Source organism: Dromaius novaehollandiae, chromosome 20, assembly GCF_036370855.1.
Source record: "Dromaius novaehollandiae isolate bDroNov1 chromosome 20, bDroNov1.hap1, whole genome shotgun sequence".
In the NCBI taxonomy this organism is placed as follows: Eukaryota; Metazoa; Chordata; class Aves; order Casuariiformes; family Dromaiidae; genus Dromaius; species Dromaius novaehollandiae.
The window spans coordinates 13,571,956-13,589,551 of record NC_088117.1 but is presented as its reverse complement, the minus strand read 5'-3'; the positions used below and the strand labels follow the sequence as shown (position 1 = coordinate 13,589,551).

At 37.5% G+C, this 17,596-nt stretch overlaps 1 protein-coding gene across 5 annotated transcripts in view; it reads right to left on the bottom strand.

The window, feature by feature from the left end:
• Positions 1-630: 630 nt before the first annotated feature.
• Positions 631-17,596, bottom strand: part of GAPVD1 (GTPase activating protein and VPS9 domains 1) — a 36,365-nt gene continuing 19,399 nt past the window's right edge. For all 5 annotated transcript variants that reach the window (XM_026100856.2, XM_026100853.2, XM_026100855.2 and 2 more), the window contains 17 exons: positions 16,825-16,998; positions 16,386-16,526; positions 15,637-15,771; positions 14,903-15,022; positions 14,278-14,355; positions 13,785-14,158; positions 13,150-13,237; positions 11,979-12,059; positions 11,213-11,335; positions 10,543-10,672; positions 10,059-10,168; positions 9,245-9,404; positions 8,561-8,748; positions 6,924-7,137; positions 6,249-6,321; positions 5,203-5,400; positions 631-4,486 (listed from right to left, as the gene is read on the bottom strand). In XM_026100856.2, coding sequence (XP_025956641.1) covers positions 4,346-4,486; positions 5,203-5,400; positions 6,249-6,321; positions 6,924-7,137; positions 8,561-8,748; positions 9,245-9,404; positions 10,059-10,168; positions 10,543-10,672; positions 11,213-11,335; positions 11,979-12,059; positions 13,150-13,237; positions 13,785-14,158; positions 14,278-14,355; positions 14,903-15,022; positions 15,637-15,771; positions 16,386-16,526; positions 16,825-16,998 — 2,528 coding nt within the window. In that variant the 3' untranslated portion in view covers positions 631-4,345. The remainder of the gene's footprint in view (positions 4,487-5,202; positions 5,401-6,248; positions 6,322-6,923; positions 7,138-8,560; positions 8,749-9,244; positions 9,405-10,058; positions 10,169-10,542; positions 10,673-11,212; positions 11,336-11,978; positions 12,060-13,149; positions 13,238-13,784; positions 14,159-14,277; positions 14,356-14,902; positions 15,023-15,636; positions 15,772-16,385; positions 16,527-16,824; positions 16,999-17,596) is intronic.

The window sequence follows — 17,596 nt, the reverse complement described above, 5'->3', positions numbered from 1 at the left end:
GTCACTAAATCTGACTGGACTAGGTTGCAATTTTTCCAAACTAAAAAAAAATAAATATATATATATATATTTTTAAGGACTACACCTAGAAAAGCCTGCTTTTCAGCTAGTATGTTGCAGCTAGTGAGAGCATACCTTTAGAAGTAAGACGACTGAATCGCAGTGCTCCTGACCTCGGCCCCTCCAGCGAGGTCCCCTGCCAGTTGAGGCGGCCCATCCCAAAGGAGCACCACACACGGTCCTGCCACCCCCAGGCAGCCCGCTTCACGGGGCCCCCGCGCTGGGCTGGTCAGCTGAGCGTTTAAGAGAGCAGCCAGTTATTTCTTCCTCAAGCTAGTATAATAGCCTGGCTGCACGATTAAAAAAAATAACCGAAAAGCTCCCTTTTACGCAGTGCCTCTTCTGTTAACTGGATTTTGCTTGTGTCCCCCCTCCCCCTGGCATTGACCCACCGTGAGCTGTAGGTGCACGTGCAGGAGAAGGTCTGCAGATACAGCGTGGCAGCAATGCTAACTGGGAAACTGCACAAAGTTAGGGATAGTTGTTTATGCGAGGGTAAAACTTGCAATGCTACCGCCAGCACAACTGCTGATCACACTGTGACGATGCAGAAACATGAAACCCAGCCAGTTAAACTGCTCTCCTTTTAATCAGTTTTTACAGAATAATACATTAATAATCACGTTAGAGACAAGATGGGTTTCCTGTATACAAGATTGTGCAAGCTCTTTAATTTAGATTTATAAAGGCTTTACCAGTTTCAAAGAGGAGAGGCAGTACAAAGCTTTTAAACAGAGGTAAAGCACAATTAAAAGGTACAGAACACACTACTAACTCAGCAGAGATTAATTCTCAAGTAGTACAGGCTCAACCAAGTTATCAGCTGTTATCCAAATAAGAGTATTTTCCCCCTCCTTGTCGACTGCTTTCTGCTGTTCCCGACCTCCCATCACGCTGGCAGCCTAAGGCTGCACAGTGTGTACCGCAGCACAGCCACGTCTGGTACACCAGATTTCAGACAAACGCACTTCACTTGCTCGAAACCTTGCTAAACAGGTCTGCCTTCTACTGCTGCTCCTTTTTCGGCCTACCAAACTTCCTCTATGCGCTACTCAGCATTAACATGGCAGTGAGTTCTCAAACTTCCGCGAGAATTTGGCTTAACAGAACATTAACAATCCCAAGTAAAACGAACCAACACTGTGCTCACCAGAAACTCACTCACAGGAAACACGATCATGTTCGTGGCTTTCTTCCTGAAAATTATGGCAGTTACATTCAGCATTTGGTAGTATAAATTCTTCAAAAACAAAAACCTTTAGATTTAAATAATTAATAGGCCATATATATTCCAGTTCTCCTTGAAGAGGATTTAAAAAAAGGAAAAGAAAATGTTTAAAGAGAAATCTCACTTAGGTTTAGGAGCAAAATGGAAACTCCTAGGGATGAGAGAACCAATGCTTTTCTTTCACTTTTCTACCCAAAAGAGGAAAATACCACCTCTGTAAAATTAACAGGCCCAGTGATGCCAAAGCTTAATCTGGCAGTTTCTCTAGACTGGTGCTGACTAGCACTGAAGTCAGTGGCCGAGCCTCAAGTCTATCAGTCTATTACTACTAACCTCCCCTCCCTCGCCACACCCTGCCCCAAAACATTCAATTCACCCTTCAGTGGTTGAAGTAATTTTAACAGAAAGCATCAAGTATATAGCAACAGGTGTACACTGTCAGCTGGCACCTTTTGGCAACAGTTCTGTTACTGTTTGGTCCTTTATGCACTGTCTTTTCACATTTACTATAGCACAACAAAACCTAACAACATCACTTCCTATACAGGTAATTTATCATTTTAAAACAAAATGTTATGGGACACCAGGGAGAAAAATATGGATGATGTTACAGTAAGGTATCTAATTCTTTGGAAAGCCTAACTATATCGATGCTATATAGAAAACTTTTAGGTTAAAAAATAAGCAGCAAAGGACCATCTTGCTGTTAAGACTCTCAGCTAATCTGGGGCTCACAGAAATACTTATTTTTTAAATAATTTCTGGAAATTACTCCAATTGCGTTAAGTATTTTTCTACACAAAAAAAAGTGATACAAACTGTGAAGAAAATGAGTCTTGCCCTTTTCATAAAGGAGAGCAAATCTGAAAGACCTAATGATGCTGATGAAATCCTTTGTGCCAAGTTTGCAAACAAAAGTAATGCACAGGGTAATCGTCAACTTATGTGTCTTCATACCAGGTTTTAAACTTTGAAGACTTAGAATAAGACTGATTTAAGGTCAAATATTCTCCTCAACTAAAACCCAAACTACAGGATTAAAGGAACTTTAGTACATTGATCTTAACATCTCATATCTTCAAGTAATAATTAAATATTACAGCACACTTCAATATAAATAAATTTATATTGCTTTTAGATATGATCTGGACATATCTTCAAGGGCATATTTGTGCTTTGCTGCTGAGTGTTATTGGCCAGGGCTGTGCTTGCAATATTAAGTTACACGTTCAGCACCAAAAACCCACCAAGGCTAAATAACTAGAATATTGCAATGCTACGCAGACTGAGTCACCACAGTAAGGCAGATCAGAGGAATTCCGTTTCTACTGAGTATTGCTCTTCTGCACAATCAAGCCTCTAATAGAGGAGAAAGACTATAAATAAAAGAGAAAAGTTACCATCCCACCCTCTTACCTGTGATTACCTTGGCAAAAATGCTATACTGAATATATTAAAGTCCTAGAAAGTAAGTTTCTTTAACTATGCCTAGACAAGTAGCATAGGCAAACTTCAAGCACTTGATACTTTACATGAATTGTTCTAATTTCATTTAGCCAAATGATTTTCATAAGTATCAGTCACTTACAGGTTTTAATCATCAAATGCACATACAAAAATCCTTAATCATATTTTGAAGAGAATGTGAGAGAAAGAACCTGTTCTGCTTAAAGATTTTGCTTCCTTTACCACTCACAGGCACAAAGTGTAACACACCCCTCTGTCAGAAGTGCAATAAACACTCCGCGAAGAGCGAGGAATAATACTGACATGAAAAAGTTAAATGCTTGCTGTCCTTTTTCACAACGGCTCTAGCCAAAAAAGGACAGCGACACTGCTTATATACAGGTGACAACCACTGGCCATCACTCAGACTATTTCATTCATGAAAAATCCATGGTGTGCATAAAAACGTCTTTAAATTCAGAATTGTCAGTTTAAGGGAAAGGTGGAGTGAGAAATCTATAAAACACCCTGAACTGATGTCATGATATGTTTCATAAAGAACAGTGTTATATTTTAAAATATTTTATATGAACAATAAAATTTGCACCGCTGCATAGCAGACAACACGAAGAACATTTAGTAAAAACATTCACTGAAACCCCTGGCATATGTATTTAATGTCACTAATCAAAATATATATTACAGTCCAAGGTTCTGTTAAGGATCTCTGTTTGGGGTTTGTACAGTATACACAATATTTCAGAAAAAATATTACAGTAAGGTATTTTATATTAGACTTATCTATTGTAACTTACAGTCCCTCTCCTCTATAAATCCAAACCTTTATAACACCCTAATGCCCTAGCCAAAAAGTGTTTAGCTATCTAATGAGCCCTGTCTATTATAAATTCCAGTTTCAGAAATTTCAGTCATCTTAATTACATTTTAATAAATAGTTCAGCTTGCCCTTTTTAATCCTAGCCTTTTGAAGAAGTCCTTCCGTTTACCAAAACATACTATGTCACAATCTGCTGGAGGTCAGAGAGGCTTTTGCTTGTTTATTCAAAGGATAATGAGTCCAAAGATAATTGCAATGCATTAAATATAGTTATATAATATTTACATTGTCCTCTCAGACTTTAAAGTGAAATACAATTGATAACTGATGTCAGCTACTACAAACTTTAAGTGTGGCTGGTGTTTTATTAATAAAAGGTGTATTAAGCTAGAAAGTATACTAAGTGGTTGCCCTGATTTTTCTTTTTTCGGTTTTCAATTAGAAATGAAGTGAATTATTCACGTGAGTAACAATTCAAGAAGAGGGGTGGTGGGAAGAGCATGAAGACTTTTTTACATGTTTTGAGATTCCAAAATACCTGAAATTTGTGGTCCCTTTCGCAGTGCCAGTGTCTATAGGGGGAAAAAAATGCAACCAAAAGAGAAGAGGAAAAACCTGTTAAATTAATTTGATTAGTAAAGGTGGGTTTTAAAATGTCTCAGTTCTGTACAATATTATACAACGAAAGTCCTGTCTTCAGCTTTTGCAGCTGTTGTACATTCTTACAGATGCTTCTTCTGCTACCAGTCTGCCCATATATGTGCTGTTTTCAGTTACTTGCGATCATCAATAGTTTTAATGAATTCAACTGCTGCTGTGAACTGCATCCACCAGTATGATTCTTCTCCAGATAGACAGTTAGCATAGAAACTACTAATGTACTGAACAGTGGACAGCAAGCAAGGTGGATTTGCCTAAGGGTTAAAGAAGGAAAAAAAAGTACTTACAATTTATTTGTAAACCTAAACATAAAACATTACAAGTTACAGCACAGAAATAAAATTCTTTGTGAAGATCACTGCACAAAAAGTGTAATACATGATTCTATAATGTGTAAGTAGGGGAGTGACTGCTTACACAGACCACTCCCAATTCACACACCAGAAGGCATGAGACTTGAAAGAAGCATTTTTCCAACAAGGAAAAATGACTAGCAGGCCAAGCCTAAAAAAATGATAACACTGGTAGAAGCTATAAAATGGTTATCAAGGATGTCAGCACATAGAAAACCCTACTATTTTAACATCTTAGAAATGAGACACCATTCTCCAAACCCTCACATTTCAAAAAAGTTCAGCAACAGTGCAAGTCAGTCCTAGTGTGGGGCTTGGTCCTGAAAGAGGACAATATTAAACAGGCACAGACGACAGATGCTGGTGGACATATCCCAAATAAAAAACCCCTCACCTCAACAGCCTCCTGAGTTCCAACTGCAAAGTTTGCTTGGATTCAAAAAGCTTAACCATGACCACATTTTTGAAGTTTAAACTTGCTGAATTAGATCTCCTTTAAGTCCAGCACGCTCTCAGGTATCTCAAATGCATGATTTTTCTTCCAGAAACATGCTTATTACAAGAATTAAAGGAAATGTTTTATTGCTGGAGTTTGTGATCTTTGCAAGACAACTCACCTTTATGAGAACAAAGACCAGAACAGGAACAAAATCGTCTGCCCCAGGCACTGAATCTTCATTTGCCAGACTAAGCAGGTTCATGATGGTTGAACACATTCTCAGAATACACTGTACTTTGTCTCGGGGGGTTTTGTAAGCGCTTATTGTGCGGATTTCAGACTGTGCAGATGGCCATGGTGCCTCCCGGAGATATACCTAGGAAAAAGAAACATGCTGCCAGTTGTAGTTTGTGCAAGCTACTACCGTGCACTACAGAGGATCTGAAGTGCCAGAGACTTACAGACAGGAGGCAAGGCTCAGGAGAAATGGGAAACTCTAAGACAAACGGTTATGTTACATGATGAAGGTGGCTTCTGGCTGTGATAAAATGAAAAACTACAAGGAGACAACACTAGGTGCGCAGCTAACATAGTTAGCTTGTACTTTTCCCCCCCCTCAACTTCTCCAGTACACTGTTTCAAAGAAAGATAGAGCCATGTCTGTTTTTTATATAAGCAGCTTTACGAAAGCTCACCATTTTGAGTTGTACAGTCTAAGTACTGAAATGAAAACTCTGAAGGCTGCAAACATCCAGCCCCTGACAAACTTACGGCTACCAACCTGCTTTAAGTTATCCTCTTAACGATGAGAAAAGTGGAAAACAGGGCAAATGCAGAGACGCTGAGGTTGCATAAATTCTAGCTACTTCTGAAAGTTAACTTAATGACTGTAAACTACAGCCATGACATGAATCACGTTACAAGCATAGAGGGTTTGAATCTTGTCTATTTAAAGAAATTATCAGAAAGTTATTGCATCTTAGTGTAGTTTGCTATTACTTCCTCAACCTTACTATCAGGACACATGTGACACAAAGCAGAAAGAATAAAATGGATTTGGATGGATCAATGGAAGATAAAGTACCAGTACAGTGTGTATGGGTATTTCAGATGTCACAGATACAAAAGTAATGCTTTCACATGTAAAGAAAACAAACTAACCCTCCCCACACCACAAAGCCCCCCAACATTCATATGAAAGTCAAGAGAAGGAGAAGTTGTTACCTCAGGTATCTGAAGTGCTTTGTGGTTTGCTGTCACTACTTTGGATAACCTCTGTATGTGCTCGTGAAGGACCCTGAAAACACACGCACACACACAAGAGTGAGAAGAAAGAAGCAGCCAGCCATCCCAACAGCCCAAATGCAGTTTTGTAAGTATAGCAGTCATCCTATGGAATTTCCCACCAGTCTTCAGGTTGGTGTATTATAACAGAGATCTTCATGAATGCATATAGTCATGATGGTCTTACAGCTAATGGACACTAGATCAGTAACAGATGCAGAGGATTTTGGCATACAATCAAAATAAAACTACACTCCCAGTAGAGCATTCAAACAGCAGGTGATCTTTAAAAAAGAAGATAGAAAATACAGTATCAAAAATAGAAAGTGGAATGAATGAGTCATGAGGCAGATTTTAATCTCTTGGCAAACATTTGCAGAGCTGAAAGTTGAATCAAAACTCACTACATTTAGAGTTTTATTGTTTTAGCAGTTTGTTGCAAACACAGACTTTTGCACGATGCTAAAGTACTTCTTTGTTTTGTAAAAGAACAAGAAATGACACGAGTTTGTAGGGCATCATTGCCTTAGACAATGAAGTCTGTCACAAAGACAGTATAGCTTCCATCTGCACCAACAGCAGAAGAGGAATCAAACTTCAATTCCATTAACTTACTGGTCACGCAGAATATCTCCATCCTGATTAGGGTAGAATGCAAGTTTGAAAATACGATTCATCACGCTGCGTTCTATAGCTAATTGTGCATCCTGAAGCTGTTCTTCGCTGGCATTCTGCCATATGGCATCCTGAGCCATAGCCCCATATAAGAACTGAAGAAAATCTTCAACTTGGGCTGTTTTATCATCTGCTGCCGTGAGTTTCTGGAAATCTGACAAAAAGCAAAAAGAGAAAAGGCTCATTTAAAGTAAAAAAAAAAAAAAAAAAAAAAAAAAAAAAAATTCTGATAGGTGTTTCTGGAAAGGAGAACTCAGAATCCATTTCAGACTTCTTGCCAAGTAGCATGGAGGTTTTGTTTTGCCCCTGCCCTGGTGAGGGAAATAAAAGCAGAAGCACTTGAATTAAATGGAAGAATTAAAGGGTATAGAACACATTTAGTAAAGCATATGGTCAAAATACTCTACGTGATATTGTGTCAATCTATTCCTCTGCAGCACCAATTTTCACGCCTTCTTTCCAGCCACCCACAGAGATAGACACTACATCCCCGCAAAACACTCAGAACAATCATTAGAATGGTTACTGGCAGGAGCCGATACAAAGTTGTATCCAGGAGAAAGAGAGAAAAGAGAGTGAGATTTAAAAAAAAAAAAAAAAAAAAAAAATCAGCATGTACCATTATCTAGCCCTACCTTTATTAAGTAGGCACAGTTGCAAAATTCATATTTATCTACAAAATACAGAATGTGATATAGCCAAGTTGATGCAGCGTGATCAAATCACTGGCCACTCATCGGCTTCATATTTATAGCATTCTGTACCAAGAGACAACTGCCACTCATCTGCCAGCAGCCTAAACATCACAGTTGCCAATTTCTCTTTTAGATCATCCAGGAATAGCTGCCTTCTTTCTATCCAAGGAAACTTTAACTCCTTCCTGGGTCACTGATTCTCATTACCAGAACTTTAATCCAAGTAGATACGAAGTTGTCATACTAATTTCAGCCTATTCAGACACATTTAATATGCAGCAGTATATACTCCAGGACCAAGGACTGACTCCAAATTTCTTATGTGCTTCATTAGGTCAGATGTGTGTCAAACAGAACAGAGAAATAATTCATTTTAAGTGGGCCTGATTTGAGAGTTGTCTTTCTGGTGAAAAGACCCTTTATGCTATGACTTTATCTTTCATTCATTTGATTCAAACTACCGCCATTCCCTATATCTACCAAGGTACAAGCATAGTGCCCCTACTCACAACTGAATGCTGCAACTTAATTTATCATTTATCAGTTACTCTAATTTAAACTACCAGTATTCATGCTTTTTTCCTGTGGCAGATGTTAGATAGTATGATTTAGCATGACTCTACTTAGGCCAAGTGAGGTCAAATTACATTCATTCTCTTGGCCTATGAAAAAATGCAGACGGTTAACATGGCTTAGCTGATAAAGCAATTTGTTACATCACAGTAATCTGTACATTTGAGCTGTTAGTACACTAGCTAAAACAAAGACTGTTTTAGGAGTCTGCTCCTCCAATCAGAAGTTGTATTTTAAAACATTAACCAAAGAGCCAGCACCTAAATATGGAGTTAAGGAATATAAACAAACCACAGACTACATTGTTACCTTGAATAAACTCCCTTATTTTCTTTTCTTTGCTTTCTAGCAGTAACCTCACACATACTGTAGTGAAGTATCTATTGGCCACTTCTTTATCTCGCAGAACTCTTTGCAAAAGCCTTTCCAGGTGCGCTTGTGTTGTTTGCAGGCCTTGGCGACATCGAGTTAAATAAGCAATATACGGAGCTCTTTTCCTAAAAAAAGAGAAGTGCTCTTCATTAAACTCCATTCAGATAGAATATAATAAGCTCTGTAAACTGTCACATTGTAGCTGCAAGAGCAGCTTTTTTCAATTTTTTGTTTTCAACTTTTTGTTTTTAAAATAAAGATAACTCCTGAATTAGGAAGTTCAGTCTTTATATTAGACTTTTCTCCCTGAATTCGCTGCTCTTGTAGCGCTCCACGATGCAAGACTAAAGCAAATTCTAAACAGCCTCTCGTGTCAGAGCTGAGCATTAGCCACAGTAATGAACTCAGATTAGATCAGTCTATCTGGACTGACTTAAGTTCCAAGCTTTTTTAATCCATTCCCAGAAGCAAAAGACAATTTCATCACATTGCAGGAAAGTGGAGTTGTAATAATCTGACTTGGTAAAGTGCCATTTAAATGAAAAGGGATCTTTCCGATCTATTAGTGGATAAATATATGCATTTGGAAACCCATTAATAAGAAGATACAGAACGAGTTACCTGTAATCCTCTGCAATAGATGCCAGCAGCTTTCGACAGGTCCTGTTATCAAAGCGGCTTACGCATCGCATTGTCTCTTGCAGCTGGGCCATCAAATTCTTGTCTTGGAGGTTAATAGCTTCAGCTAGCTGAACTTTTAAGAAGCACACAATTTCATTATCTAATTAAGAAAATAGAAAAATTATTAAGAAAGAAATGTAGGCACAGTGAAGATAAAACAAAGCGTTCAGATACGGGAAACATGCATTTTTTAAAACCATTGCACTTAAAATAACATTTATTGCCTAACGTACATATGAACAACTTTACAGATATCAAGGTGTAAGTCTTCGTACCATTAGCTTATTTAATATTTATAACCATTCTGAAACATGAAGTGGACCAGACAAGCTGACACATTCACCTGTCTTTAAATAAACTTAAAATAGATGGATTGGAAGTATGCAAACACGTGACGCATACCAAATCAATGTGAAGACTTTTTAAATCATTTAAGCCCCTATCTTACTACTGCACGCTAATTCCCAACGGTACACACATTTCAGGAGACTATTCTACAGCCTCAGGCTCTGCTTGCACTATATCTGAAATACTTCATTAAAAAAACAAAAACAAACCACCACACACAGATTTAGTAGGCAGGCTTGTTTTCGGAGTAAGAAAAAAAACTTTAGGGACAAAAGAAGGCCTATGCCTTCTATGCCTATGCCAGACAGACGTTTCCATAAAGATTGCAGTACAGATGCCACTAGACAGGAGGGAACAGACACATACAATACAAATCACCTGTGTGTATATATAAATTAAAGTTTACCTTCAGGGTCTGTGTGATCTGGTAGACCATTCCTTGTTGAATGTGTCAGCATTGGGAAGGCAACAGAATCTGCTGAACAAAGAGCCAGTCTCAATTTCTTCTTTGCATCCCTTAAAGAGGAAAAAATTTTCTTAATAAAATTGCTGCAAAGGCTGTTTCTTCAATAAGCAGTCTTTACTATTTTTTTTTAAATACTGCCTGGAAGTTATTCAACATAATTTTAATACATCAAGGCTGCCAAGATCAGTTTCAAAGGAATTTTCTTAGAGGAGAGAGCAGTTCAGTGTCTAAGGAAGAAATATCCCTTCCTTCATCAGTGGGAATGTGACTGTTTGAGACACTTAGAACTACATCAGATAAAGGCACATAAAAGTTTACAATTAAGGAAGACAGCACTAGCCATGTTAAGATTTTTGTGGAAATCACACAACTTCTGCTTTTAATTCTACTTTGTATGTAAGATTAAGCATGCAAATATATTTACCTATAGGAGAAAGCAGAACTTTGTGGCTGTGCTACTTGACTTGCAGAGTCTGGGAGATCATCTGCAGACATGTTTTGCAAAGCCTCATCACGGGGAGAGTCATGCATACTCTCACCATCCCCAATTGTCTCTGTGGAAATAAATACATAAAAAAACCCCCACAAACCAATGTTACACTTGTTTAGCTTCTTCTATTGATTCCTCTATTCTAGTATTCATCTATTTTCTTCTTGTTATTATAAGAAAAAAAGCCCTCTGAGACTGCAAATAAGACAACTGTTCTGAAAAACAGAAATAAGTATGTAAAAATATACAATCTGCAAATCACTAAAAAGAAACTGCATCAGTTTGAGAGCAGTATACTTTGTTCAGTTTCCATTAAAAACAAACAAGCAGCAAACCAAACACACCAATCTGTCCTGACATGAGATGTGCTAACTGTTAATAAACAACCATCTCAATGGCAACATGAAAGAGTTGTCCTTGAGAATACTGATTTAGTTACCAATCTCAGAGGGGCTATCCTACAGGTTAATGAATAAATATTTCTATTGTAGCACCAGTTTATTCAGCTGTTATTACTAACATTTGTGTAGAATACTGAAGTGGGTTTTTTTAATCTTTAAGGAGAAGAACTACATTGATTATTACTATAAAGCCAGGTTCTCACCTGCACTTTCATAATTTACTATAGCTCCTTCACTGGGACTGGTTCGCTTAATTGCATTCCTGTATTTGTCCAGAATATCCTCTGCAGCCTGTGCCTGTGCACTGAGCCTTGGACTGGGATCATCTGAAAATGCAACCAAACCAACAGGAGTTACCCTTGTATTGTACTAACAGAAAGCCAAATACGAAAAGTTAGACCCATGACTTTGGACTTTGTTTCCAGCCACAACAAAACAAATACCTGCTTGTGTTCATAAAACCACAATTCAAATATATTTATAAAGTCTGAAGTGAGGCAGAAAAAAACCCACAAGTACAATGAAAGTGAAGAAATAAAGCCAGATCCATGGCATATTTATACTGTATACACAAATGGTTATTGTACATTTGAAGTCTTCTAGAAATTATTAGGTAAACAAAAATATATACCCCAGGTCCAAACCATACTTAACTCGGCACTTAAGTAACTATCACAGACATGTCTGCAACTATTCTGACAGCTCAGCTATGATGAGGACACGAGCATTATAAAGCAAAACCAAAGTGAAAACTTGACTGAAGATTCCAGTGCTACATGTATTGAGAGAATTATGACTATCTAAAAGCAGTCCTTCAAGGCAGGAAGCTATCTACTCTCTCATTCAAGAAGCCAGTTCTGAACATTAACTGCAATAGCATATACATTGCTGTAAATAGATACCTGCTGAGCATTCCAGGACTCCAGAGGACATTTTATGAGAGAAATAATTAAGAAGATATTCACATACCTTGAAGTGTTGAATATCTGTCAGGCACCATGTCATCTTTGTCTTTTTCTTGTTTTTCTTTTTTTCTAAATGGAATAGGAGCTGGAAGTACAAGGTACCTTATTAAAGACTACGCTGAGGTTGAAGAAACTATAAGAAACTAGATAATCAAGATGTTTGTCATCAAGTAAACATCAGCAAAAGAATAAGCCTGTCTGTGAGGCGGAACAGAACTGTACTGTCATCATATGTAGCAAGCACTACCTTTAACAGATGTACTACCATGAGCTAAGTAGAAAGCTCCTTCTTGAACAGCTTTGCCTTCCAGGTACTGTATGCTCTGCAGTTACTAGGAAAGGGAGACAGGTACCTTCCACTTTTATTTACATATTTCTTCATACCTTAATTTAGCTAATAATTCAAACTCAGGTATTGGCCATAATGATGTGAACCTGTTCTGGCAACTCCTTCCCATTACTAAGTGCAGGGAGAAGACTGCACAATGTTAAATGGAAAAGCAAATGAAGTGGTATTAAAATACTTCTATCTACACTCATACAGAGGCTGCAAGGATTACACTGGCTCTTTTCTAAATGATAGCCTGTGTTTAAAAAAAGGCAAGAATATCTAATATTCCGTACATAGTTCTATCACTCATTGTCATTATTCACAGCACGAAAGCCAAATGTTGTCTAGAAAAAGCTTCGCTTCATAAATAAACCAAAATCTAATTTCCATTCATTCTCTGCTCCAAGAGACATCCTAAATTATCAATATTCTTCAATTGGCAAGCTACCATCCCTGAAGAATTAAGACTAGTCCTCAGTGAAACTGCAATGAAGTTGATACCATACAACTACAATGACTGGCCTCACTAAGGATTCTGAGGTCACCAAATGATTAAGGTTAACACAATGTCTGACCAAATTGCTTCAGCTTACACACCTCTATAGTTACCCCATACTTTGTATTTCAGAATTTCTCTCTTTACTGTACTGCTTGCAATTTTATAAATAAGAATGCTTTATTTCTCAAAATGAAACAGGACAGTTACTCTGTACAAAGTCTGGGTCACAGCTATTGAAAATGATGATTTAATATGCGAAGAAGTAGTAACAAGTTTCCATACGAGTGAATAAAGATTTAATAAAGTATGTACTATTACTAAGACTCTTACTAAGACACATTTTACCTTTGGGCATGGCAGACACAAAACGTTTCCGCCACCAGGGCTTGTTTCTGTCAGACTTCTCATCATCGCTATCTTTTCGTTCTTCAATCTGTAGAAGGGCAGAGTCTACATTTCAGCATATACCATTCTTAAATAGTTTAGTTATTTTTCAAGCGTAAAGACAGAATCTCTCCTTGAGATCTACCAGCTTATGCTACATCAACTGTAAAAACAAAACTACATCAGAACATACAAAGCCATAGCAGATTAAGTTAGAAATATCTGTCCCAAAGAAGTGAAGGAGCTTAAATTTTTAAGAAAGTTACTTTTCAAGATGCTGCAGCATTTTAAGCTCAAACACTAATACAGAGCTATTTCTGAAGTCCTGCCTAGTCAAATAAAGCTTATAAAATAAATTTAAGAACCACCAGGTTCATTTAAGTCATTCTGAACATCTGTAGCCTTAGCTTGTACAACATTACTGTCCAACTTTAAAAGATGACAAAAGTACATTGTAATTCCTTGGCTAAACGCATTTAATATCAGCTTTTGCTGGAATATGGTACATAAAGTGGGCCTGCTAGGAAGAGAAAGGAAAAAGAAAGAGGAGGGAAAAAAAGAAAAAAAAAAAAGGAGGCAGTAAACAGAAGCCTTACCTCTCCTCTAGAGGAGTCCTTACTGGGAGATGAAGATGATGACTGAGATGCAGCAACCAGAACAGCTGCTCCAGTGTTGGCTGTTGGCATAGGAAGATCCCTCTCCTCATTACCAGCACGCCTGTTCCACCCAGGATCGCTCATAGGTCTTCGAACTGACGATACTATATCTGAGCTCCTACTGCGAACTAGCCTTTCTGGATAAGAATGCCTCTGCTTGAATGCTTCTAAATCGGTTGGAATTAAAGTGTGAGACCCGAAGTTTGGTAATCGGGCCTCGTTACCTCCCATAGCTCCTTCCAAGATTGGTGGATCTGGTGGTGGGTGAGATGGTCTTGCATAGTGTACTTTAGGCCTCACTACAGCTGATACTCCTAGGATGATAAATATAAAAAGCTGCATATGTTTCTTGTAAGATCTTTTCAAATTAGCCAATACATAGAATCACTGAAAACGCCAGTCTTTAGAGAAAAGCTTATCCTTTACAACTTACCCTCATTTGATGACAAAGGGTCAAACAACGCAAGCAAAGAATCTGTCTGAGAAGGGGGAGATGTCAACTGACTGGCTCCTGAAATACAGGAGGAAAAGGAAATCAAAAAAAAGTCAGCACTGTGCTAAGAACTACCTACAACATACAGAACAAAAACAGCTGTCAATAAGTTTACAAAACTTGTATTTTTAATATATTCTGATATGCAAGGATCTTGTGAACTGAAACCAAAGAATTAAATCCCAAAAGCTGGGGAAATCTCAAAGAGTAGACCAAATTCCAAGTGCAAGAGGACAGTCAATGTAATCAAACAGAATTACCCAGAGAAGACCTTAGATCAATGGGTAAAGCTGTAATGCTATAAAATACTGCAGCCTCTCTGTCAAGCAAATACGGTACCAGCAAATAGGAAAAATGTTAAGCTTCTCAGCCACCAGAACTTTGAAATTTTAAGCTAGGAGAAAAAGTTTTATTTCACTCTCAGCTTCTGTTCCACTCCTATTAGGATGCAAAATTTATGGACTTTTACAAGTGTCTAAAATGATTAATGGTTAAAATACCACTGTTAAAAGCCCTCAGTTATCACAGAATCCAATTCTCATTTATAGAAAAGTACCTTACTTACCATGGGCTGTTTCATCCATGTCAGGACTTGTCACAGAATCTTTTCCCCCAAAGTCAGAGCTACATTCAGACCTGAGATCCTCAATCTTATTAGGAATGTCTTCAGATGTTGCACTAATACCTTACACACAACAAAAGAAGCATCGGTAATAGTCTTCAGAGAAAAAGGAGGCAAAATCCTGACGATGTTAAAATATTCTGTGAATGCTGCAATGATGAAGTCCTAACTTACAGTAGCACCCAGACATTCTGAAATTCTATACTTCTAAAATAAGATTTTAGGATTTTTGGTTTACATCTCCAACTATTTTAGCACAGCCATGATTACACATTATGATGCACATTAGAAAGATGTTTCACTCTGCTAAATAGTTTGCAGAAAACTAAAAACTGAAGTACCAATAAGCCAATATTAAAAAAAAAAAAAAAAAAAAACACCACACAAAGAAACACCACAGTAAAATTATGATAAGTAAAAACAAGAAAGTTAAGAACCTCTTCCCAATCAACACTCCATTGCTAACCATCAGTCCTATAGGACAGGACATTTGATGCTCTGCTGCCTTTCTTCCCCCTTGCCACCACATGCAGCTTTTAAGATGAGCAGAAAAACCAAGTATGAATAGCAAAAGTTATTTCATGAGTGAAATCATGTATAATTAAAGTAAGTGCAGCAAAGTAGATGCTGATCATGTTTTAATACAGCAATGTGTTTTCAGAAACAAATAAACACACCTGATACAACGCTGAGGCCTGGTGTACTGGGTCGAGAACTGACCTCCCTTACATCTGTGTCATCAGATGTGCTACCCAGCCCAGAACAGCTTTCCAGTTCTTGTAGCCTTTCCTCCTGCTTTAAGTCTGGGGCCTCTACAAAACGCAGACAGGGGAAAGAAGAGAGGAAAAGTACTGTTGTGAATGCCACATTCCCTTAAAATTCACATACAGAAGAAGGGGTAAGGGGTTTCATTTAATATATTAAGTTAACTCAACTATTGCAACAACAGCTTTCTCCCTACATAGGGGGCAGGACTATACACAGGTAGCAATGTCCTAGCTTCACAAGCATTTTGGTAAGCTTTTATTCTTAAGCATTGTATTTCTTAGCCAGAGACAACAGTATACAGTCAACTCTTCGTTAACTGAAGGAAACTAATACGACAGATACCGCTAACCAACATTACAAGAAAGGGAAAAAAAAACCCAAACAAACAGAAGTTGGCTTTACAGTCTCTTCTTTCCTTTCTAGGCCATTAAGAAGTTCTTACATAACACTAAGTATTTTGCAATCCTTTCCACCTTCTCTCTGCCGAGGAAGAGTCTGTCATCTTACTTTTAATACCAGGAGTAGTCACAAATTCTAACTTAACCTCAGGACACCAGTTTCTCAGGGAAATGCAGAGACAGATTCTCGCTTTAAATTATATGCCTAGGGAAGAGTTTTGGTTCACAATGAAGGCATAAACAAACTGCAAGATTCTGACCTGAATCACTTGGTAATACTTCCACACTCCAAGCCTCACTTGTTGTTTCTGATATCGTCGAACCTGTGCAGGGATCAAGCAGCACAGATCCTGAACCTGGTAAACACAGCAAGCTGCCTAGCATGTTCTCTGCAGCTGCACCTGCAAAAGTAAAGGGAAACCATGTAGTTAAATAAATGCTTTCAGAAGACAGCGCTAGTATTAAAGAGCACATTAGAAATGTCCTTAATAAAGTAATTATGAAAGTCAATGTTGGGAGAAAAAAAAAATAGAAGTGAGCAACCAAATAAAGTACAGGACATACGCACAAAATCCTCCTACAGAAAAGCTCCAGTTTAACCAGTGAAAACATACTTGTTTAGAAGGAGGGCAGCTCTGTAGCTTTACTGTTTTACAGCAAGCGAAGTATTTTAACATACCAGATGCACCATCAAGTTACCTGCAATTTCTTGCAAACGATCTTCATCAATATTTGGATCAAAGTCACTACCCAAGACATCGGTACTCCATGTTTCACTCACGGTTTCTGATATATCTCTGTCATCGGTCAACCCCATCATATCACGGATTTCAAATTTACGGAGCTTGTCATCAAGGTTATCCTGAGTTGTGGCTACGCAAAAACAAAAAGTTCTCAATTTTTCAAAAGGCTTCTCCAATTACTTCTAATAGAAAATCTGTAAGAGTACATTATAGGAAAAAAACAAAACAAAACTAATTCTGTCAGGCAAGATACTGTTTTAAAGTAAGGTCCATAAAGCACTATTATATAATTCAAGAGATGTTGCCTGAAAAGATTTTTAAAACCACATTTGAGATGTAAGAGGAAAATCTCTTAAATTACAGATGGTGACCTATCAAACTGATAGGCAAAAGGTAATGGATAAAAGCCTACTATCAAAAAACTTATGTATAAGAACTTATTCTAGCTTTTAGAATTACCTTTCTCAGACTGAACTCTTATCAACTGAAAGGACTATATATATATCCTTTATATATATATATATATATATGTATGTATATATATAGGACTAGATGTATTTTATATATATATATATACATACACACACACACACATATACACACACATATATATACATATATATATATACACACATATATATATACATATATATATATACATACATATATATACATACATATATATATATACATATATATATATACATATATCACAGAATCATTAACAC